Source organism: Phytophthora sojae (genome assembly GCF_000149755.1).
Source record: "Phytophthora sojae unplaced genomic scaffold PHYSOscaffold_6, whole genome shotgun sequence".
NCBI classification, from domain to species: domain Eukaryota; phylum Oomycota; class Peronosporomycetes; order Peronosporales; family Peronosporaceae; genus Phytophthora; species Phytophthora sojae.
In genome coordinates, this window is record NW_009258120.1 from 985,707 (window position 1) to 1,009,837 (window position 24,131).

At 56.4% G+C, this 24,131-nt stretch overlaps 3 protein-coding genes across 3 annotated transcripts; 2 read left to right on the forward strand and 1 right to left on the reverse strand.

Annotated features, from left to right (window-relative positions):
• Positions 1-2,854: 2,854 nt before the first annotated feature.
• Positions 2,855-3,100, forward strand: PHYSODRAFT_387192 (hypothetical protein; the record flags this gene model as incomplete). Its single annotated transcript, XM_009532217.1, has 1 exon — positions 2,855-3,100. A coding segment is annotated over one exon (246 nt), but the record flags the coding sequence as incomplete, so codon positions are not given.
• Positions 3,101-5,587: 2,487 nt separating this feature from the next.
• On the reverse strand, positions 5,588-6,634 carry PHYSODRAFT_286541 (hypothetical protein). Its single transcript, XM_009532218.1, has one exon. The coding sequence runs from the start codon at positions 6,594-6,596 to the stop codon at positions 5,703-5,705; it is 894 nt and encodes a 297-aa protein (XP_009530513.1). The 5' UTR covers positions 6,597-6,634; the 3' UTR covers positions 5,588-5,702.
• Positions 6,635-8,788: 2,154 nt separating this feature from the next.
• Positions 8,789-13,932, forward strand: PHYSODRAFT_334895 (hypothetical protein; the record flags this gene model as incomplete). The annotated part of the gene is made up of 9 exons (XM_009532219.1): positions 8,789-9,163; positions 10,268-10,318; positions 10,398-10,532; positions 10,617-11,281; positions 11,354-11,528; positions 11,610-11,621; positions 11,678-12,693; positions 12,788-12,845; positions 12,919-13,932. The coding sequence occupies 9 exons, from the start codon at positions 8,789-8,791 to the stop codon at positions 13,930-13,932; spliced, it is 3,501 nt and encodes a 1,166-aa protein (XP_009530514.1).
• Between the last annotated feature and the right edge of the window lie 10,199 nt (positions 13,933-24,131).

Here is a 24,131-nt window from a genome sequence, read left to right on the forward strand (position 1 = left end):
TTGCCGTACGCCGCCGATCCATCATCTTCTGTCCTCGGCCATCCTAGATCTGCGAGACCTGTCGTCGATCCGGGCTTTGGTCACCCCCGAATCACGCCGCGGCTCGAGCACGATCATCCATAGTCCGGCTTGCCACATGTCCTTGCCTTACGCGCTGGCGTCATCGGGCCACTTGAGATCTCCCGAAGAACTCCCTCTGATCCATAGATCCTCGCTGCCTGTCTCTCGATCGCTGATCCCCCATACTTCCAGTCGATCGGTCCTGCCGCCTTTCTAGGAGATCCATTCTTATTCGGCACTTCTGCACACTGGTACCGTCGATTGAGATCCTTTCGCCATCTTCGTCTTCTTCTTCTTGTTCTTGCTCTTCTTCTCAGTTGTTGCTCGTAAAGTCAGTTGACCTGCAGTAGCACGAGACACAAAAGGTCACACCAATCCCGGGTCGCGGCACCAGTCGTCGTGTAGGAACACGCACTAAATTATATAATAGCACACTTTCCCCACCAACAACACCCACCAAGTCCCGATGACTCAATGGGCTTGTTAGGGTTAGAACCTGAAGGCCCAGGAACTTTCCCTTGCACCGGGTTGACGTTTCCTCTGTGCACCGTGTTTCCGCTTAGTCAACTGACGAAAACCCAGCGTCACCAGCCACGAGCAAAGGCTGGCACGCTCTCACACACAATATAAACCTCGCAGGCCCTCAGGAAGGAAGGATCCCAGCCAGTCACGGCTTGATACGAGGGTGCCGGAGCTATACTCCGGCGGGAAGGATAAATGGAGTGCGCTCTCGCTCCTCCACTACACGGCGATGACTCGCCCTTCGTATACACGGCCACTTCTTCACTACTCTTGGCCTGACCACGGGTAAACGCACGCTACGATACTAGCAGGCGCGTCCACCGACAGTCACAATCCTACCAACAGGTTTATCCAATTGCTACGGGAACTCACCGATAGCCCTGACATCTTCCTTGAGTGGTTGGGAGGAAAAGCTGTTCTGTTCTTGTTGCCCAAAGGGCTTATCTGTTCCATCTTCTCTTTCCTATGGTTCAATACAAATATCTAGTCTAGACGTGTCCGTTGTGGATCTTCCCGGTAACCACCCGACTCTTCAGAACTCTCTTGAAGGCTCGGACGGCCTCCCGATGACTCGAAGAGTCGCCTCAGGTGCGGAACCCAGGCCAAAGTTCGCCGTAGGTTCGGGTCGTCCTTGAAGTTCCGGTGTTGTGTGGACACACCACGGCTTGAGCTTGAGTGTCGACGAGTCATCGTCATCTGTCCAGACTGGCCAATCCGCGGTCGTCGAACACCATCGAACGAATGGCGATGTGCCTCGATCCGCCAGTTGAGTTGACGCCGAACGCCGCGGGTCTTGCCGTGAGCTTCACTCAACTTTCCCGACACCACAAAACTCACTTGTAATAGGCGTAGCCCGAAATCTGATTCGTATCTACAGTAGATACGCTTTCGGAGCTTCGACTACCGTGCATCTTCGCTCGTACTAGCCTACGAACCGCAAACTTGAAGTCCATCATGGGCAAAAGAGCATCCGTTCGTCTTGTCAATCTTCAGCCAAGTGACAGCAATCGAGGTCTTCTCTTGGACTCTTTCTTTGGAATTCAATGGGTGAAACCTGTCCAGTCAGCTCTTGCAGTAGCGAAGCCTTTGGCCAAGTCAAGGGTGATACAGTTTAGAAAGCCAACTTCCCTCTCTCGTATTGTCAATGTAACGTACAACTTGTATTATTGTGCTTTTCAGTTGTTTTGGCGAATCGGACGTGTAAAACAGCTACCTACTAAGATGGGGCTAGGTTATCGGAGCAGATTAGCAGGTCCCTCGTAGGGAATTAGGACCAAGAATTGCTAGTCCGATGGAAGCACTTGCGCAGGTCCTTCAAACAGCCGAAAGCCCGAATGTCGCCCATTTTCACGGCATTCGGGGTTTGAGGTCTTACGAAGGACTCCTGCCAAGTCTTGTGGCAGGACTTTCATACGAGCTGACTCTAATACGACGTATGTCAAACGCAGAATAAACTTAGGGAAACACGATGCAGTCGATACGTTAAACACTCCAGTCTTCGCCCTTCGCCTTCGCGGGTTCCGGCATTGCTTGCTTCCCTAAACAAAGCTTGGTTGGCTTGGACTCCAACCGGAGTCCATTGAACGGAGAGACTCCGGGAGACCGCTCATCGGACTCGTCCGAGATTTCCATCTCAGATTTAGAGACCGCCAACCTCAGATTAACTGACCTCCAAAGTCCTACGTAGGACTCGGCAAAATGACCGAAAGGCACAATACATGTATCCCACAATACCGTACTAAACTGGATAGAGAAAAACAAATTACGCTCTTCATGAAAAAGTGGTTGGGTTTTGGTTAAATTTCGCCGAATGAAGAGGGTACTTTGAAATATTTACTAAGCGTATTTTATACTACGGTGGCTGACTTGTTCGCATCGCTGTTCCGCAGTCTGAAGATGAGGCTCCGCATATTCTCGTCCACATCGTGAAGTGACTTTGGTGTGCTGGTTACACTCAGTCTTCGGCACGGACTCGCCATCACGGGTACAGTATCATATAATCGAAAGATGGTGGAGCTCCGGGCATACCGCACAGGAGAGCGTAGTTGCAATAGCATGGCAAGTACTTAATTAAAACTAATGCAGCGGTTCGTAAAGGGGATAAGTGAAGTACTAAAGCCAAATCTGGCTTTCTTGTGCAAATTGTGACGGAGCACCACATGGGAACGTAGCATGCGTCTGGCACAGCGCGTCCATTCCCCAATTTACTCGTGTTGACACAATGCAGGGCGCCAAGTTCCTGTTCATCTACGTGGGTTTACTCGGTGCCGCCGCGGTGTCGGGGGCGGTCATCTCGGAGGTGGCGACCTGCTACTCGAGCTTGCAGCACGACGTCGAGTTCAGCGGCGCTGAGGTTGGCCGCGTCCCCAGCTCCTCCGCCAACGGGTGCTGCTCCATCTGCGCCCAGGTGAACGGCTGCAATGCCTTCACGTGGACCGACTACAAGCGCGGCACGTGCTGGCTCAAGAGCGGCGAGGGAACGTCAAAGTCGACCCTCGGCGCAACCTCAGGAATCGTCCAGGCATAGCCTCCGTCCGACGCACCGGGCTCTGGGAGTCAATGTCGACTGCAGCGGGCAGTGTCACGGTTGGAAGCGGTCTCTTCGAGTTGCGCGTTGTACAACGGCGGTACTGAAGAGCTCCAACGGAGCGTCGAAGTCGAACCCCCGGCGCCTTATCGAGGGTTATCTACATGTATGTGTACTTAAGAGAGTAACCTTCGCTATTCATTAGAAATATCAACAATAATCTCTGTGAGCGACGTGCAGAGTGTAGATTCTACTCTAAGCCTCTTCGTTCCGATGTCCGCCTTGTGGTGAGATCAAACTCTCGATATGCCGGTCCTCTTTGGGCGAATATCGTGTCGACTGGTGGAGTTGAGGTGTCGATATCAGGAACGGCTCAACTTCTAAATGCTCGACATCGACACGTGACCGACCGTTGTTGCGGAGTTGAAGCGAAAACGAAGGTGAGGCTCAGGATGTAGGCATCCAGGCGGTTGATCGGCTTCGTGGCATTGCACGCACACTGATCATCGCAGCCTTTGAACTCTTGGGAAGCTTTTCCTTGATCACAGGCAGGAACGCACCGTTGAAAGCAATGAGGACCCTCAGTTCCTCCTCATCAAATACGCACCTATACGATGTCACTTCAAGTTTGACCAGTTCTCGAGCCATTCGCAACGTGGGGTTCCTCAAACATCCTGTCAAGTCCGACAAGGTACCCGCATGTTGGAGTAAATCTATTTTTCTTGATGGGCCAGCGACGTAGGGACTCGTCATGGGCAGACACCACCACGCCAAATTTTGTTATGAACAACTCCTGGAGCTCTGGACACGCAGAAGACAGTGCGCACAGGTCGATGTAAATCCCAGCCGCGACGCCGTTCTCCACACCACCATACAGTGATAACGAACGAAGACCGCGGGTAACTAGCGTCAGTAACTCCATCAACACAGCAGGGGTCTCGAACGTGCCAGCGTTTATTACCAGCGATCCGCACACTCGTTTCTTCTCTCGGAAGACCGGTTGGTCATAAGCGGGGATGAATTTGAGTCCTTCTCCAAGTTTCGCTTTGCAAATACCGTATCCAGGGACGACAACATTCACCGACGACACACTATCGGTTGGGTCATAAAGAGCCCGGCAGCGAGATGTACACGATGCAACAAAGCGAGCACCATTATCACCATCTATCTCGGTCGGATACAGCTCGGTTTCTTCTCAAACATCGACATATCCATACGCATGGGAGCCTTGCCCCTTCGATCTCAACATTGGTCGGGGGTAGTTGGACTGGAGTACGGCGGAAATCGGCAAAATGTCGGACCTCGTCAGTGCACCACGCAAATAAATCTCGATTGCTGGTAAGTACACGCACATCTGATGTCCCGCAACAGAGCGCGTAAATGAGCCAAGGCCATCGTCCAGAGCCCTCTAACTCAATGTCAAACGAGGGCAAATGTGTATTAGCCGACAACTCCGCAACTGCCGAGCAGATCGCAGCAAACACCCCAGTGCATACGTTCGAGGACCGTAATGTCATTTTCCTAGATGTCACCGGGATACGAAGAAGCGTTCTACATTTTTCCGGTCACAAGCCGCCTCGAAGAGGCTCCACACACCAAAGTGCTTAACAAATTCCCAGCGTTTAGCATAATTTGCCTCGAATTCGTCGAAACAACGTTCAAATCCAGCGATAAATACGCTCTGTCGGTCCTAGCCAATGCAATCGCCAATTCGGAGATGACGGGGTGATTGCAGTTGTATATCGCTGCAAGCACCGCGATGCACGGCCCACTTGTTATACCTGGTGATCCCAGTGGAACCGCGAGTAGCACACATCTGCACAATCGGAGGAACGGTGACATCGAGCAGTTTTTCGAAGTTGAACGTGAACTGAGGTCGAGGTGTTAGCCGCTTTGAAAGGTTCCTATTCTCCGTCCAGGCGTGAACCTTGAAGGCTGCACAACCAGCCAATCGAAGACCCACCGTGAACAAATGCTTTGCTAGAATCCTCCACTCCCATCGCTTCTAATGGCTGAGCTGCTGCTCGAAACTTAGGCGAGTACTCCCATGGATCATTCGGGAAGCCGAGGACCCCCCCCCCCACACACACACGCGTCACTTCAGTCGCGTATATTTCGCCAACGCTATGCGACAAAGTCCCCTCAGGCCGGAATTTCCATTCGGGGAAGTAAACGAGGAGCTCACCATTCTGTGCAATCTTGATCCCCGTCCAGGACTGCAGCAGCTCGGTGAATGATTGATTGTCCACAAACGAAAGCAGTGTGAACAGTTCCATGGCCTCTCGAAGTCGTTGAAGTCTTGTTGCATCTCGCTGCCCCCACTCGTCTACTGGAAGCCGTAGGCGGACTTTTAGCTGCCTCGCAGGTGTCGGATTATATCTGGATAGGCAAAGGACACTTTTAGAGCATTGTCTTGTTTCGAGCTATCGCGTAAGACAGCCCGCCAAGGCTCGAGGAAGTCCCACTTGGTCGAGTAATAAACGTGAGGCAGGTCGGTCCATATCAATTAAGTGGAGGGGGGGTCACAGTTAGACAACTTAGTAATGGACTGATGACAAGTAGCTTGACACTACATGCTCACGCGGTCCTCGACTTACAACTTGGAGTCGGCCACGACGCGCGACTTCTTCTCCATCTTCTTGGACCAGCCCTCCAGCGTTTCGCGCGGCATGACGGGCTTCTTGTAGAGGTAGTGGCCTCCGTCCACGATCAGGACGTCGCCCGAGACGAAGTTGCCCACGGGCGACACCAAGTAGAGCACCGCGGCCGCGATGTCCGTCTTGGCGCCGACGCGCCCCACGGGGATGGTGCTGGCCATGTACTTCTTCCGCTCCTCGGGGTCCACGTCTCCGCCGAGCTTGGCCGTGCCCGTCGTGTCGGCGATGGGGCCGGGGGCGACGCCCGTCACGCGGATGCCGAACTGCCCCCACTCGAGCGCCAGCGAGCGCGTGACGCTGTCCACCGCCGCCTTGGCCGCCGACGCGTGCACCTGGTACCACGTGGCGGGCAGCTGCAGCGTGGCCGTGATGTTGATGATGCGGCCGTCGCCGCTGCGCTTGAGCGGCTCGAAGGCCGCGCGGCTCATGTTGAAGGTGCCGATGGTGTCGATCTCCATGACCGTGCGGAAGGCGTTGGTCGAGAGCTTGTCGGCCAGCGCCAGGAAGTTGCCCGCCGCCGAGTTGACGAGCACGTCGAGCGAGCCGAAGCGCGCCGCCACTTGGGCCACGGCCTGGTCTGCGCTCTCGGCGGAGCGCACGTCGCCCTGCACGTACATGCACGCGTCCGAGGCCACGCCGCGCTGGCGCATGAGCTCCATGGTCTGCTGCAGCGCCGTCTCGCGGCGGCCGAAGACCGCGACCTTGGCGCCGTACTCGGCCAGCGTGAGCGCGATCTCCTGGCCGATGCCGGAGCCGCCGCCCGTCACGAGCGCCACGCGCCCGGCACACGCGTCGCGGCGGAAGGTTCGCTGGATGCTGGCGGAGTCCATGGCGGGAGGTAGGAAGAGAATACAGCGCGTGGAGCAGCGAGCAGATTGGGAAGTGCTCTGCTCTGCTTCAACAACGCTTCGTATGCAACTGCTATCGGGAATAATCCCGTCCTACCGCTTGTATACAGGGGAGCACGCATGATTTTCCGCCGTATACATGTATACACCTACCGTCTAAACCGGTTCGATCGGTATGAGCCGGCTATGACGTATTCGTACCCGAAGTGATTAACGCAACCTTAATAGGAACATAAAAAATCCCAGAAGGTTGCTCGAGCAATCTTATATTTTTGTTAAAGTTGCTTGAGCAACCTTGCAATTTACGATACATTTCCTCTACTGAGTAGCTTACCGCAAAATTTCTACTTGGGGTAAGATATTCGTACTGTAAAATTGTCAAGGTTGTCCAACGCGGCCGGAAGCTCGTGCGAAATATGCTTCATTTCGCAAGATCCAACGTGGAAGGCAAGCCGAAGACGTAGCAGCAAGCGCCATGTTACCCCTGCTAAGTAAGTGTGTTTGCCATGGCTTGGGGGTGCGAGTACATCTAACCTGTGCCTCTGGACAGTCAGTAGCCACGTCCAACGGCCAAGCACTGGACGGAAGTGGACGACAGCCAGCGACTGGATGGCTGGAAGACGCTGCGAGGGCTGTGCGTGGATGCCCACGCCAAAGAATGTGCGTGGAGGGCTGCGGCGAAGACTGTGGCAGCGAAGCGCGCCTGGAGGCATCTTATGGTACGTTGCACTGTGCGGAGAAAGTTGTAAGGTGCTTGCGTTCGTACTCCAACGTGTACCGCCTGTGCGCGTTCGAGCAGACATGAAGATCACGGTTGCGGTCCGGCAAATCGAGATCACAGCCAAACCTAGATGGGAAGAAGCGAAAGCTAAGCCGCGTAGGGCGTAATATATGGTGTGGATAGGGCTTGAACAGCTATGTTGGCTATTACTGTATGCTTGACGGATTGGGTTTGACCGGGAAGTCCTTAGCAACTACCATTTAGCCGGAGAAACCAGCGCTATGAGACGACGGTCTTGGTAGGTGTAGGCTGCACTTGTCTATACTCGATGTCTTGGCGTGATGAATATGAATTCTGTTGGCCCATGGCCCCATGCTCGAGGCCGATTGGCTTCGCACTTTTGATCTAACGCATCGCCAACAAGTGGCATGCTTGCACCAGGTAAATGTGCTGCTTGAGTTGCGACTATTTTACGCCGACCTTCGCCTGCATCTCTCTCCTTCTGACACAGAACTTGCGGTCCTTTTAACTAAGACTACTTCGTGTTGCACGCGGTGCCCGTAGAACCTGGCGGGCTGCTGAACCACGGCGGATAGCGTCGTGGTGGTGATAGTATCGCTTGATGCGGTGCAGCTCCTTCCTCTTAGCGTGTTGAGGCCAGCCCGTATGATCGTCAAATATCGATCTCAAAATTGACGCCGCTATTGTCATTTTCTCCTCGATAAATTACCGGTTGCTGAAGCAACCAGTAATTTTAGGGTTGCCAAGCCGTTTTTAAGGTTGCGGAAGCCTCTTTAAGGGTGCTGTAACCGGTGTCGTTGTGTCGTAACAAAGTTGCTTTACGGACTGCCATTCGTACCGTTTACATACGTCATCCACGCTATCTCATACCGGTTCATATCGGTAAGAATACGAGTCAAAGACCGATTTAAGTAAGGGTACAGGGCACCAATTTGCCGAGGGAACCAATTTGCCACCTGTATCACCTGCGTGTAGTTTAAGCACTTCAACATGCAATATCTTCGCGATCTGCCCGCTGAAGGATGCTAGTCTTTCCACAACTTGCCTACCCGCTAAGAAAACCCCTGCCCACATCGCCAGCTAGACCTCACTCCACCTCACTCCTAAATATATCGCAGATACCTCAAGACTCACCTCGACTCGGTTCACCCTTCAGCATGGCGGTTCGTCGACACGCATCTTCCGTCGCCAAGAGCAAAACGTCGAAGGCTTCCCTGAACGCTAAGGCCAAGACCACTTCGCTGCCGAAGCGTTCCTACAACCCCCCCATACAACCCATGTCCTCCAGCCCCTCGACGCCGGTTGTTTCCGGTCATTTAAGGCAACGTGGCGCAACACGATCGAAGCCTGGACCGCCGAGCATAGTGCTGCAAACCTACCACGACACTGCCGTGCTTCGGTCATCGGTGACACTCTCCTCGAGTCATTGGACATGACGGGAATCTCAAAGTCGTGGAGGTCGACGGGTCTGTGGCCAGTCAACAGGGAAAAAGTGCTTCGCAAGATCAAGTCCGTGTGCAACGCTGCAGTCAAAATACGCCAATTTGTGGCCGTCCATGAACCGCTTCCTGTTGATCAGATCGACGAGAGGGGTCTCCAACGCCTACGAAACGAAGACATTGACTTTGCTGGGTTTCGTGCATACAGCATCGTCAACCGAGACCTAGCCAAGCCGTCTAAGGTGCGCGAGAGGTCTCCAACGAAGACATTGATTAAGCTCGGTCCGAGACGCTTGCTGACGCACGAAGCCTGCATGGCTGAAGAAGAAAAGAAGGCTGAAGAAAAGCGCCGAGAAGCAGAACTCACGGTAATGAGAAGAGAGGAGAGAGCGACGAAGAAGATCGAGTTGGTGACGCGAAAAGCTGAGTGTCGTGTAGGAACACGCACTAAATTATATAATAGCACACTTTCCCCACCAACAACACCCACCAAGTCCCGATGACTCAATGGGCTTGTTAGGGTTAGAACCTGAAGGCCCAGGAACTTTCCCTTGCACCGGGTTGACGTTTCCTCTGTGCACCGTGTTTCCGCTTAGTCAACTGACGAAAACCCAGCGTCACCAGCCACGAGCAAAGGCTGGCACGCTCTCACACACAATATAAACCTCGCAGACCCTCAGGAAGGAAGGATCCCAGCCAGTCACGGCTTGATACGAGGGTGCCGGAGCTATACTCCGGCGGGAAGGATAAATGGAGTGCGCTCTCGCTCCTCTACTACACGGCGATGACTCGCCCTTCGTATACACGGCCACCTCTTCTCTTCTCTTGGCCTGACCACGGGTAAACGCACGCTACGATACTAGCAGGCGCGTCCACCGACAGTCATAATCCTACCAACAGGTTTATCCAATTGCTACGGGAACTCACCGATAGCCCGGACGTCTTCCTTGAGTGGTTGGGAGGAAAAGCTGTTCTGCCATTGTTGCCCAAAGGGCTTATCTGTTCTATCTTCTCTTTCCTACAAATATCTAGTCTAGACGTGTCCGTTGTGGATCTTCCCGGTAACCACCCGACTCTTCAGAACTCTCTTGAAGGCTCGGACGGCCTCCCGATGACTCGAAGAGTCGCCTTAGGTGCGGAACCCAGGCCAAAGTTCGCCGTAGGTTCGGGTCGTCCTTGAAGTTCCGGTGTTGTGTGGACACACCACGGCTTGAGCTTGAGTGTCGACGAGTCATCGTCATCTGTCCAGACTGGCCAATCCGCGGTCGTCGAACACCATCGAACGAATGGCGATGTGCCTCGATCCGCCAGTTGAGTCGACGCCGAATGCCGCGGGGCTTGCCGTGAGCTTCACTCAACTTTCTCGACACCACAGCTGCCCACACCGTGTCGCGAGCCACAGCACTTGGTGAGCGTCAGGGTGCTCCCGGTGTCTTCGCGCTACCACGGCTGGGTCGTCTCGCGCCGCGAAGGCTGCGCTGGCCCGCGTGTTCCGGGCGCTCGGCGTCGATCCCGCTGACATGGTACGTGCTGCGTTCGGTCTCCTGCTCGTGCCGTCAACTGCTCACCCTCACGCGTGTGCGCTTGTTCTGCTGGCGGCAGGCTCCCACTGCGTCGAGTTCTGGTGGCGGCCTCTCCGGCCAGGCTTCTGCTGCGTCTTCGCCTGCTCGGTCGTCGTCTTCTGCTCGCGCTGGGTCGACGGCTGCCGGTACTCCGCGTCCAGGCGATGCCGCACAGGTGCGTACCTGTCTCTGCATGCGTCTCCCTTCTTTTCACTCGTGCTGACGTTGTTCTCGTTGATGCGTCTGCTTATATCTGCAGTCGGCTGGTGGCGTGCCTCCGCAGCCACTAATCGAGGCTATGCGTGGCCACGAGTCTTCGGGAACCCCGGCAACATCTCGCCCTGGGTCTCCTGGTTCTTCTCAGCCTGCTCCCGACAACTCGCGCGGTCGTGGTCAAGTTATGCGTCGCGACGCCCTTGAGCAGCTGGTCCGTGATGCATGTGATGAGTCGTCGGAGCGCATCTTGGCGGTGCTGGGCTCGAAGCTGGAGTCTCTCGGCCGTCTCTCGGTGAACCTGCACCTGGGACCGAGCATCCGTGGTGATCACCGCGTGGGTTCTCGCCTGGCGTCGGCCCGGAACCTCGATGAAGTGGTTACTGCTGCGGAGCCGAACATGAATGTTGGCGAAGGCTCGACGCTGGGCATGGCAACTATGCGCGCCCGGCTGCACTCTGCTGAGTCAGCGCAGGCTGCTGCAGAGAATCGGTTGTGGTCGCAGACGTACTCTTTGGAGAACCAGAAGGTATTCTTGAAGAACGCGAACAACGAGATCGCACAGCTGAAAAAGGAGGTCGCGCATCTTCGTCAGCTGGAGGCTCATTACATCGTCGAGCTCGAGTCGTCGAACGCCGCCGTGGATGGCCTCATAGAGTGCTCCGAGCGGCAGGAGAATCGTGTCAGGGTGGCCGAAGACTCGCAAGCTCGGTCTCTAGCTCAGTTAAACCGTGAGTAGGAGGTCTACAAGGCGGCCGTTGCTTCGTCGACTGCTCAAAGCAGGCGCTTGCACGATCTGCTGGCTCGCTCGGACGCCGCCGACGACACCGCACCAGCTCGCCTTCGCCGACGCAATGAGGACCTCAAAGAGCAAGTGAAGTGGCTGACCCGTGCCAACAAGACGCTTCGCGCTCACGTGCAGCTGGAAGAAATGGACCCCGACGTCCTGGTCCTCGCCGTATAAGGTTCGTAGTCACCATTTGGTCGTCATTTGGTTTATCTTTGCTGACTTTGTCCCGATGACTCATCTTGCTTGCAGGTATCTCGACTGGTGAATTGAATTGGAGCTTGCTGGATCTTACTCCCGAGTCTCTCGCGATTTTGCAGAAGCCGTACCGTACAGCAGACCGCCCCAAGCCGGACAGAGATATCGCCGAAGACTTGGCTCGGACTGCCTTCTCACTGAATGACTCCATCGGGGATCCCTTGCGCAAGGACACTCCCGCTGGTGCAAACAAGACCACTCCGGGGACGTCTGCCACTGCAGTCAAGAAATCTCGCGCGTCGCGTCGGTCATCGCCTTTTTCACGGTTCTCGTCCCGCAAGACGTCTCGCGAAGACTCGGGCTACGTCATGCCTGCTGCTTCCCCAGCTCGGCCGAGTCGCTCAGGGTCGAAGGCTCGCAAGACTTCTGCCGAGTCATCGGCTGGGTCATCGGCGTCATCGTCTCCCGTGAGGAAGTCGTCGGAGAAGCCCAAGAAGTTGCCCAAGAAGTGGAAGGAGTCTCGCTGGGCACGAAGTCGTTCTGCGTCGGTGCCTCGCGGCTCTCCGGTCTACGCGCGCTTCATCGGTTCCAGTGTCTCTCCGCCCACGAGTGCTGCTCCAGTCGCGAAGGCTACTGCGCCCTCTGTTCCTTGTTCTGCGCCGCCTGCTGCTTCTGCGGAAACTCCTGTCCAAGCTGTTGTCCCAGTCTCTGGTTCCGGTGATGATCCACAAGTTGGTGGCTTGAGTCATCGGGCTGATCGCGGAGAGACGGACCAGCGGTCAGCTTCAGTCGAGCAGTCACCGGAGGTGCCTCAGTGGTTCGGAGATGACTCGGATGCTGGATTGACGGAGGGTCTGGTTGACGACTCAGTGGTTGATGGCGGTGCTGCTTCTGCTGATGAGGAGGAACTCGACGAGTGGGAGGGAGAGCGCGTTGAGGTGGTTGCTGTAGTTCCAGCTCCGTCACCTCCGGTTGCTGACGGTCTGTCGTCATCGGCTTCCACTGATCTCTCGTCACCTGCGCCAGCTCTGAGTCTTCGGCTTCTCTTCCGCTTGTTCCTGCAGCTGCTGCTGAGTCGACGGACACCTCGGTCGCTGTCTCATCGGTTCACCGGTCTGCAAATGCAGCATCTCAGAAGGTTCTGACGACTCGCGCCCGAGGTAAGAAACCGGCTAAGTCTCGCCATAAGTTGTCATCGCGCCAAGTCGTCACTACGCAGTTATCGGCCCCAGGACCAAGTTCAAGTTCTGCGCGCTCTCTGTGCAGCCCGAGATGTGCTGCCCACTGCTCGTTACTCCAAACACGTGTTGAACTAGGCCACTCCATACTTGGCTCCTGAATTCCGGTTTCTGGCGCTTCTAAGTGCTGGATCCAGATTTTGAATTGCGAGTTGCCGACTCCTATTCCCGGGGATGCTCGGATTGCTGCCACGGCTGCTGGTATCAAGGCGTTTAAAGACTTCAAGAACCCGGACCACCCTTGGCAGCAGCTTTGCCGGCGTCTGCCGGAGCACGCATGTTTGTTCGACACCCATGGATTTGATCCTTCTGTCAAGGTATCCCAGCGAGCGCCCCCGACGACTCGAGTTAACGGGTATTGGAGCAACTTTCGAGGGTACGGGGATCCTGTCGATATTGATCTTGGGTTCTCGGATTGGGAGCGTTACCACTGGATTCCGGCTCCCGCCGTGGACAATTGCTTCCGGATCGCTACCAAGGAGCTGGAAGGGAATAATTGGTCCCCTGAGGCGAAGGCCAAAGTTCGAGCTGAGCTGGACGAGGCCAAGGCTGAGTGGTTGGCGTATGCTACCGAGCGGAACAAGCGCTGGGATCGGTTCCGAGCCGAGATCATCTACCAGGTCTGGAGGTGGTTTGTCAGCAAGGAACCGAAGTTCGCTGCTCTCCACACCGAGTCTTTGTTTGAGCCTTCTATGCTGGGTTGCCCTTTCGACAACCTCACGTGGCTGCCCAAGACGACCGACTGGGTCAGCGAGATTTCGGCGTTGGACGCGGCTGAGCCGTGGCGTAATGGCTGGGTGGATGTTCCTGCCCAGCATCCGTACAACACGACGTTCTTCCCCTGCAATCCAAGGTTTCCGCTGTTCGTCCCTACAAACACCACGCGCGAGGAAGTCGGGCGCCAGATCGTCGTTTGTCCCGACCTCACGCCAAACGAGATCGCGGCTGATTGGGATGCTGGTTTCCGTGAACCTGCCCAAGCTTCGGACGAGTCTTCGGGTCCTGAGCCAAGCGAGCCTCCGGCGTCTGCAGCTACTTCTCACGTGGCTATCGACAACTCGGACCACCTCCAGGTGCTGGCGCAGGCTGCAGCTTCTGCTGAGTTGCAGGGCGACGCTCGCGAGGATGGTGACGACTAGGAAGGGTGAGTCTTCGGGTGCAGGTGTTTCTTCCACCCAAGCTGTTTGAGTTTTCACGGTTGTAGTCGTAGGTGCGTTCAGCTTGGGGTATTTAGGTTTTCTTGATTCTTCTTCCAGATCGTCACGTCCAGTTTTCAAAAAAATAAAAATCATGCAAGTCTTGTGCAGTAATCGTCTTCGTCTGCGTTTCTGGGCTGCATTGCCCCAGGTACAGGTTACCATCTTCCGCAGTAGTTATTTTCGTCTACCCTCCTGGGCTGCGTTGCCCCAGGCGTAGTTCATCATCTTTGAGTCGTCGCGAGCGAGCTCTAATCTTCGTCCGCGACCTGTACCATCTGAAGGCGTTGCTCGCTTCGCTTGCGCCTCAGGTAGTCGTAGAGAAGACCCCCACAGGAGAGCTGGGTGACTGGTTCCCACGTGGGCTCGTCCTGATCTGCCCACTTGATCTTGAATTCACGCACTGAGCGTCCCGTTCTTGTTGACATGGGCATCCGATCATCCAGAATCTCCAACACTTCGTTCTCACCGGCCAGACTATCAGGTTCCCAGCTGTCTTCGGGGAGTAATTCCTCATTGAAGTCCAGACGTGAGTCTTCGGTGATGTCAGGCGCCAGTCGAGTCTTCGGGCGGTCTTTGAATTCACTCACTGGCTTCAACCGCGAGACATGGACTACCGGGTAAAACCGATAGCCGCTCCGGTTCGACAACTCGAGCTCGTAGGCGTACTCTTCGACCTTCTTCTTGATCCGGAACGGGCCGTGCCAGCGGTGGGCCAGCTTCTTGGTCAGCCCCGGCTTGACACGTTCCATGTACAGCCGTACGCGACTACCCGGCTCGAATAGAGACATCGGCGCGTTGCTTGAGGGGTCTGAGTCCGCGTCCTGATTGGTTGGCATCGCTGTCGACGACTTGTTCCTGCCAGTCGTCGGGATGGTTGCTCTCTCCTTCCGGCTCAGTGCTTCGTTATGTTCGCGTGCTCGGCGGGCTTTTTCAGTCGCTTGGCAATCCTTGGCCATCTCGAGTGCAATCTGGTGTTGTCGGTTGACGTCCCGGTGCCACGCCAGCGCGTCGGATTGTCTGCTACTGCCCCTGCGGAGCGAGGACGACATCGCTTTCAACGTCGACTGAGCGTCCCATCCATGGACGAGGATGAATGGAGTTTCCTTCCGTGTCCTGTCTTGTGAGTTGTTGATCGCGAAGACCAACCGTTCCACGATCTCGTCCCAGTCCTGCTGAAGCGGGTCTTCGGCGTACACTCTCACGGATTGAATCACCGTCTTCACCGACCTCTCTTGCTGCCCGTTGGCTTGAGGCCGATAACTCAGCGTAGCCCGCGACCTTGACTGCATCATTTCGGCAAAGGCCTGGAACACCTCGCTCATAAAGCGAGGATCCCGGTCGTGTCTAACCAACGAAGGTGCTCCGAATCGTCGGTATATACACTCTTCGAAAGCTTGGGCTACCTTGAGCGCTGTCGTGTCCGACATTGCCTTGGCGATCACAAATCCCGTGAACGCACATTGGAACAGGAGGAGGGCAGTGTTGCCTCTCCGAGTCATCGGGAGCGGTATTACGAAGTCCATGGACACAATCTGGAGTGGTCGCTCTGCCAACACGTTGCCGGGAGAATACCCTCGCAACTGTGGTCGGCTTTTGCTGGTGCTGCAGTCCGGGCACGACTTCACATGCTTCTCGACGTCTGTGTAGAGGCCGAACCAATAGTAATCCCGCTTGACTCGCTGGTAGGTCCGCACTACCCCTTGGTGCCCGCCTTCTAGCGAGTCATGGCAGTTCTGCAACACTTCTTGAATCATCGTGGTGGGTACCACAAGACGCAGGTTGATCTCCTCTTGCTCTCCAGACGTGTCTCGACGACTCGAATTCATACTCCGTCGTCGGACAGAACGAACTTGTCCGCAATTTTCCAGGCATCTCGTGCAGCCCTGTACCCGAGCTTCTCGACCTCGCCTCGGAGGACTGTTTTCAGGTTTGTCCACCGTAGTTCCTCGTCCTGAGCGGCTGCTATGCGCCGTCGCCTCTCCGCTTGGACTTCGACGGGGTCAATGTCTTCTGCGTTTGGCGCTGCGGGCGGTGCTTGAGCTGCTTTCGGTGGTCGTTCATCAGTGTGCTCTTTGTCGGTTTGAGTCATCGGCTTGGGTGGCGTCTCGTTCGTACTGTCGTCCGCAAATCGGACTCGCTTCGTCTTCGATCTAGCCTGTGAACGAGTCATCGCCATGATCCTGAAAGGTTCTTTGCGCACGAAATCAGCGAATGTCCTGGGTTTGGTGACCTCGTATCCGTCCGCAATTTGAATAGAGTCTCCAGGAACATGGTTTTGCACTGTTGCTTCATCTGGCGTCGACTCATAGATCACTTCCTGGATACGGTTCAGTTCGCAGAGCTCTGCCTTCCGAGTTTCACTCAGGACCACCTTCGACGTCTTGGATTCAAGTGTTTCCGACGCCAATGAGTCTGCGGCCGCATTGAATTCTCGAACCACGTGCAGGTACTTGACTGACCGCAGTCGTGCCGTGATTTCCTTGTGGCGACTCAGCTGAGTCATCAGCGACTCCTTCCGGCATGCGATCACCCCTAGGGATTGCTGGATCGCGAGCCTCGAGTCCCCGACGATGACCAAGTCTTCGGCGCCATGGTCCAAAGCTGCAAGCACTCCGTTGGTCATGCCAGTGTACTCGGCGAGATTAACAGTCGTCTTCTCGAGGCAAGCGCTCGCCGCAATCACTATTGTCCATTCTGGTAGGCGCCACACGATCCACGAACAACTGCCATATCCACCATACTTCTCGGTCTTCGCGGAGCCGTCAAAGGAGACCACAAACCCCGTGTGAGTCTTCGGGAGACGTGGGTACAGGAAGTTTGGGTCCATACGAGTCGTCGGCGAGCCTTTCGTTGGTGGAGCAACCAGGTCCAGCGAGTCATCGAGGTCCACAAAGTTGGTTACCGTCGACTGGAGCAGTTGTGAAAATACGCAGTCCTTCTCCTTTACGCGCTGGACGATCAAGTGCCACGGGGAAAGCAACACGGCGAATTGCACCGCTCTCCCGAAGAGTGATTTGGACTTGGTGATCCATTCCAACGTAGAGAACCGCGTGTACACGCGGATGGTCCGTCCCGCTAGCTGCGTATAGCAGGTCTTCAGGAGCTGGAGTAGAGCCAACACCTCCTTTTCTGCAGGATGGTAATTCATTTCTGCGGCCTTCAAGACGCGACCACAGAAGCGCACGGGGTGCAGTTTGTCGTCGTGCATCTGGAGCAATGTCGAGCTGAGTGCCCATTCGTTCGCGTAAAGCATCACGTGCACGTCCTTCTTCTTATCGAAGTACCGACGGATCGGCGCCGCCGCCACCTTCTCCTGAAGTGCTTGGAAGCTGCGGCGGGCTACAGCGAGGCCACCCCCGGGCGTGAAGTCGTCGTCCTTGAGCTGGTACAGCGCGGCTCCATAGACTGCAAAGTCTAGGATAAACCGGCTGTAGTAATTCAGCGCTCCGAGGAAGGACTGCATCCCTTTTCTGTCCGAGGGAACGACAGCTTCGTGATTGCGTCCAGTTCCTTGTGGTCTGCGCGCATCCCATCTCGCGAGATCTCGTGTGACAGGAAATCGACGCGTCCTTGCACGAATATGCTCTTGGTGAAGCTGACGCTGATCCGGCACTCCTCAAATCGGCTCAAGAGCCGATCCAGCGTGGCAAGACAGTCTTCGAAGCTCTCGCCTCCGGAGCATATGTCATCCACAAACGATCGGCGATCAAACACCGGAACCAGTGACGAGTCGTCGGGCTCGATGGTCGCAAACATGTCCGCCTCCGGGCTGTTGATCAGCAGCAAGACAGGATCTAGTGCCTGCGAGTCATCGTGGGCGGCTGCAAACTTCGTGCGGGGCGCTGCGGAAGGGTTCTGCAGGTATCCCGACGACTCGAGTCGTCGGAGACGTGCTGATTCGGCTTCGGCAGCTCCCATCCGTCCCACAAAGGCCTTCCAACCTCCCTTCGGCTGGGCATGACCCCACAACGCGTTGTCGATCATGCGCTGGTAGATCATCGGCGCGTTCTTGAGGCCGAAAGGCATGCGAAGCCACTCGAAGTGTCCCAGCGGGCAGACGAAGGCCGAGATCTTGCGCGCTCGTAGCGTCATCATGATGGCCCAGAATCCACTCGCAGCGTCGAGTGAGCAGAACCAGAGGTATGCTTCTAGGTCGGTCAACAAGACATCGACGAGTGGCATGGCGTATTCCATGATCGCTGTGATGGCATTGACCAGCTTGTAGTCGATGCACAGTCGAATGTCGATCCCGTTCTTTTTCAGGACGATGACGATCGGCGATGCCCACGGGCTGTCAGAGAAAGACACGAGCCCAGCCTTGAGCAGCCCCCTCAGCAGCACATACAGCTTCTTGGGATGCCGTAGTGGTATCCGTCGGGCTCGTTGCTTGATCGGCGTGTGCCCTTGCACGTCTATGTCACAGACCACCCCATATGCTGGTGGTGGTAACGCATTACCGCTTGCGATCATAATTGGCTCATGGTTCTTGAGCACCTTGATTAGATCGTCCTGTCGTGTCGCCGACAACTCAGGATTCCGCACATTGTCTGCGTCGTAGTCCAGAGTGGTCGTAGCAGCTTCGGACAAGTCAGGAAGGAACGCCAGCTCGTGCGCGTAGTCTTCCAACCCGATACCAGCCGCGAGATGCTCGAACGAGTCAGCGGCGTCGTCATTCGCGGTCTCTGTACCTTCTGTGCTCAAGACCCGCAAGACACACATGAACGTCTGCTCGAGTCGTGTCAAACCGGCCTCGATATCCGAGTTCGAGCAGGATTGAGTCGTCGGGACTTCATCCTCAGTACTCTTTGACTCCGTAGGTTCGTCCAAGCCGGTTCCCGACGACTCATCTCCCCCAGCAGGGCGCTCAGACGTCTCCAAGGCAGCTGCTTCCACTCGAGTATTGAGGGTCACCCCTGTCGAGTCGTCGACGGCTGCAACTATCCGTTGCGCAACTTCTTCTGGTGCGGATTCTGGATCATTGCCCACTGGCAAGCCGTCAGAATCTTCACCTCCATCACTGTCGGACGACTCCGAGCTGTGCTCGTCTTGAGAGTCTTCGGGAGACCGTCGGAGCAGCCCTTTTGGAGTGGGATACTCGGGTCGATCCACTGCCGACGGCTGGGCAGCTAACCATTGAGCGTAAAGCTCGGCTTCCCACTTGAGCAGCGTCTTATCGCGGGCGGTCTCGTAGGCAAGGACTTGCCATTCCCTATACTTGTCAGAGTCGAGCCGCACATATCCCTCAGACTTCGGCAACGACCCGATTGGTACCCACATCACGAAGGTTGTGTGAGCCGGACAGATCGTGAGCCGGTTGTCAAGGTTCGTCAGTCGGATCCGCTGCGGATGTCCCTTGTGGAACCGCTTCACCGTAGGGATGAGCTTGTCGGTCCGTCGGATCCACGGCACGTGAGTCGTCGGGGACGGACGTTTCCGCTGCATTCGGAACTCTTTCCATTCTCGGCCGGGAATCTGCAGCACGTCGACCGGGCCCCCGTTGACGTGGACCCCTTCGGCCTCGTCGACCATGTTCTGCGTCTTGATCAGCGGGATCATCACTTCGTCCGGGAGCTTGGCCGCCGCGTTGAAGAGGTCCAACCGGATCCCAGCCGGGATCATGAAGTCGGTGCCTAGCACCACGTCGACGCCTGCGTTGTGGTCGATGATCCACATCTCAAAAACGTAAACACGCTCCCATCCGAGCGTAATCTTCACAGACGCCCTCCGAGTCGTCGTCGCCTTGCACTTGGTGATACCCTGGACTTCCATACACCGACCATGGTCTGGAATGTCCTTGATTCTCAGCCGGTTGGCGTACTTCTCGGAAATAACACTGACGTTCGCTCCAGTGTCCAGCAGGATCCTCGTTCGCGAGTCGTTGACCGCTCCATTCACCAGCGTCCTCATACGTACTCGTCGGTCGAATTTCTGCGCCGACCAGCATCCCATACGCTCTCCGGGTAGAAGGCGTACCTCCACGTCGAGTCGTCGGCGCGATGTTTCCTGCACTGCACTCGTCACCCAGTCTTCGGCAGTGTCTTCAATCACTTCTTCATCACTCTTCTCACTCAAATCACCTCCACCGAGGCTTTCGCCTCTCTCCTTTTCAAATTCCGTCGCGTTCACCCGTGTACCTCGTCCTTCATCCGGCCATTCGCACTTGCCCACAAAAGCGTAGATGCACTCCGCTTCGACTGCAGGCTCGGCTAACTGTGGCAGCCCGATTGGGACCAACCCAGTTTCAGTTGGCGGGCTGCCTAGTTTAAATGTTCCGTGAAGAGGAGGTTCTGGAGCTCAGGAGTGAGGTCCTTCTTGTTCACCTTGTTGCGGGCAAGCTTGGTGAGTTCTTGGAACACTTCGCATCGGCCTGCGTCGTGCACTTGTTTGCACAACTTGCAGCGCCGGTTGCAGAAGTGGGCCGAGTGGGAGAGACCACCACAGGCAGCGCAGGGACCGTACTGGCGTCGTCGATTGTCACGGCCATCTCGGCTCTGGTATCGGTTGTCCCGGCTGGGTTCCCGACCACTCTGATCGCGTCGGGAAGGCCGATTGTCGGACTTGGCGTACGTGCCGTCGGCTGCCGCGCGTCGTTCGCTCTCGTTCGCCGCAGCCACGTAGTGATCGCTGCCATCCGTTGAGTAACCATCGTGTCCGCCTTCCTCCGAGTACCACGAGTCATCGGAGCCTCGATCGCTGGCGGCGTCGCTGTCATCGCTGAACTGCTGGCGCGTACTGTCGCGTCCGGTCGAGGTGCTCCTGCTTGCAGTTCAGCGACTATGTCTTCCACTGATGCGTCAGCCAGGGTCACGCGAGGAACGTTCCTAGAGTCGTCTCGACGACGCTCATAATCTCGTTCGCGTCGATCCCCACGGCTGTGGCCAGTTCGCGAGTCATCGCGGCGGTACCCGTCTCGGGTGTCTTGGCGGCGCCGGTCATCTCGGCGACGCGAGTCATCGGGACGCCTGTCATCACGTCGGCGGGACGGTTCCCGAGCCTTGGATCGCGACTGCGAAGACTCGCGCGAACTCTGTCGCTCTTCAACCTTCAGCATTTCGATGATCATCTCCTCCAGCTCATGGATGTCCTTGATCCGCAGAGGAGCGAGTCGTCTCTCCAGCTTACGGTCGCCGCAAGTCTCCAGGAAGCGCTTGACGTGGTCCTTCGCCTTGCGGCCGCCGTTCTCGAACTGGACGCCTGCGTTGCGGGCGTAGCCGTTGAGTCGGTTCAGGTAGTCGCAGACGTGTTCCTTGTCGTCGCGCTTGGCTGAGTAGTATCGGGTTTCCGCTGACTGGCTGAACTGGGAGCAGTAGTAGCGGATGAAGGCCTCGCTCAGCAAAGTCCAGGTTCGCTTGGTCTTCTTGGTCAGTTGTCGGTGCCAGTGTACCGCGCCGTCTCTCAGGCGGAGCTCGAAGGGCATGCACCATTCATTGGGCGGCGAGTGTGTACCTTTCATCTCGTACACAAACGCGCGCAGTCACTGCATCGAGTTCTCGCTCCTGTTGCGAGCGCCCGAGAACGTCGGGATCTGCCCCAGTGGTCGGTGCATCGCTACCTCGAGCCTCGGCGTCGGGTTCACGGTCTCTGCGTCGCTCACCTCCCCGATCTGTCGCAGATATTCGTCCATTTGCGCACTTCCGTCTCCCGTGAAGTCGTCGTCGTCATCGGATGAGTCGTCGGCGTAGCGGGACTTGCGACTTGAGCTCCGTCCGGAGCTTCATAGACTGCTCCTGGTCACTCTCGAGTCTTCGGCACCACGCGCAACTCGTTCATTACGAGTCGTCGCGGGTGGAGTGACCATGTGGGAGTCTTGAAAGTACGGCGATCGCTCGCCCGACGCACTGAACACTCCTCCAGTCGCAGCCCGGGCTGAGTAACTGCGCTCGGTCTTCTTCGGAGTTCGCGGGAGCGGGACGCGCGCTGGGTCAGCGCCGCCCTTGTTGGTGCGAGCCGCCTTCGGCTGTTCCAAAGAGAAGGGGGTCACCCCGAAGGCTGTACACAACTTCTTCTTCCATTGCCAGAGCTCGGCTCCGGCTTCCGCGGGCAGGAAACTCTCCAGCGTCGATGGCGACGGGGCAAGCGTGGGCCGGAGACCCAACGCTTTCAGGAACGTCACCATGTCCTTCGCCACTTGCTCCACTGTGACCGCATTCACCGGTCGCGCCAACTCGTGGCTCAGGTCGGCCCACACCGCTTGGCGGATCATGCGCGGCTCGAAGAGTCGACCCCACTCGCTCGCACGCATTGCTTCAAAGCATCGGCCGAGTACCTTGTTGGCTGCCGGTGTGTCTCCATTCATCGGCGGCCGGTTGCCCGAGGTTTGCTCGGTCACTTGTGTCGTCCGCACTGGCGATCGTGAGTCGTCGGCGCTGTCTTCAAACTCTTCCATGTCATAATACGCTGGCTCAGGGCCATCCACATCCTTCAGCTCGCCCGCGAGGTTGCGCGAGACGGGAGGCGCGTCGTCTTCCAAGTCGCTCGCGAGACTGCGCGCCAGGGAGCGCGAGCCCCCGCTGCGTCCCGCGGGCATCACTGCATCTTCCGGAGTCTCGGGTGTCACCACCGCTGGCGCAGGCGCCTTCTCCTCCAGGTAATCGTCGTATTCTTCATCCATTTCTTCACCCTTGGCGTCGGATCCAGTCATCGACTCGTCGAAGCTGACGTGGCGCTCAGCAATCGGGTCGAGTTGCGGCGTGATCAGGGCCGCCGTCGAGTCGTCGCCTCGCGTTCCGCCGGACTTCATCGGAGTTGCTGGTACCGCCGATTGAGATCCTTTCGCCATCTTCTTGTTCTTTTTCTTGCTCTTCTTCTCAGTTGTTGCTCGTAAAGTCAGTTGACCTGCAGTAGCACGAGACACAGAAGGTCACACCAATCCCGGGTCGCGGCACCAGTCGTCGTGTAGGAACACGCACTAAATTATATAATAGCACACTTTCCCCACCAACAACACCCACCAAGTCCCGATGACTCAATGGGCTTGTTAGGGTTAGAACCTGAAGGCCCAGGAACTTTCCCTTGCACCGGGTTGACGTTTCCTCTGTGCACCGTGTTTCCGCTTAGTCAACTGACGGAAACCCAGCGTCACCAGCCACGAGCAAAGGCTGGCACGCTCTCACACACAATATAAACCTCGCAGACCCTCAGGAAGGAAGGATCCCAGCCAGTCACGGCTTGATACGAGGGTGCCGGAGCTATACTCCGGCGGGAAGGATAAATGGAGTGCGCTCTCGCTCCTCTACTACACGGCGATGACTCGCCCTTCGTATACACGGCCACCTCTTCTCTTCTCTTGGCCTGACCACGGGTAAACGCACGCTACGATACTAGCAGGCGCGTCCACCGACAGTCATAATCCTACCAACAGGTTTATCCAATTGCTACGAGAACTCACCGATAGCCCGGACGTCTTCCTTGAGTGGTTGGGAGGAAAAGCTGTTCTGCCATTGTTGCCCAAAGGGCTTATCTGTTCTATCTTCTCTTTCCTACAAATATCTAGTCTAGACGTGTCCGTTGTGGATCTTCCAGGTAACCACCCGACTCTTCAGAACTCTCTTGAAGGCTCGGACGGCCTCCCGATGACTCGAAGAGTCGCCTTAGGTGCGGAACCCAGGCCAAAGTTCGCCGTAGGTTCGGGTCGTCCTTGAAGTCCCGGTGTTGTGTGGACACACCACGGCTTAAGCTTGAGTGTCGACGAGTCATCATCATTGGTCCAGACTGGCCAATCCGCGGCCGTCGAACACCATCGAACGAATGGCGATGTGCCTCGATCCGCCAGTTGAGTCGACGCCGAATGCCGCGGGGCTTGCCGTGAGCTTCACTCAACTTTCTCGACACCACATGAGCGAGAAGTTGCTCGGATTGAAGCGGCTCGTGTGAAGGTAGTCCAAAAAGCGGAAGAAGCCGAGCGGAAACTGCTCGCTAGGCAGGAAGCGAGTAGACTCCGAGAGCTACGCAAGCACGAAACCAAACTGCGCAAAACAGAAGAACAGCAGCGCAAACGAGATGCGAAACTTCAGCCCCAGGCTGTAGTTCGACGAACGCAACCACCGCCAGCTCAACGGAATGCGAAGCGACAACGTAGCGACGAAGACTCGGCACACGATCCTGTCAGGATACTAGAGTTTGCAGACATGTAGATGAAA

Coding starts and splice junctions, on each gene's coding strand:
- PHYSODRAFT_286541 (XM_009532218.1), bottom strand. CDS start 6,596: ATGGACTCCGCCAGCATCCAGCGAACCTTCCGCCGCGACGCGTGTGCC.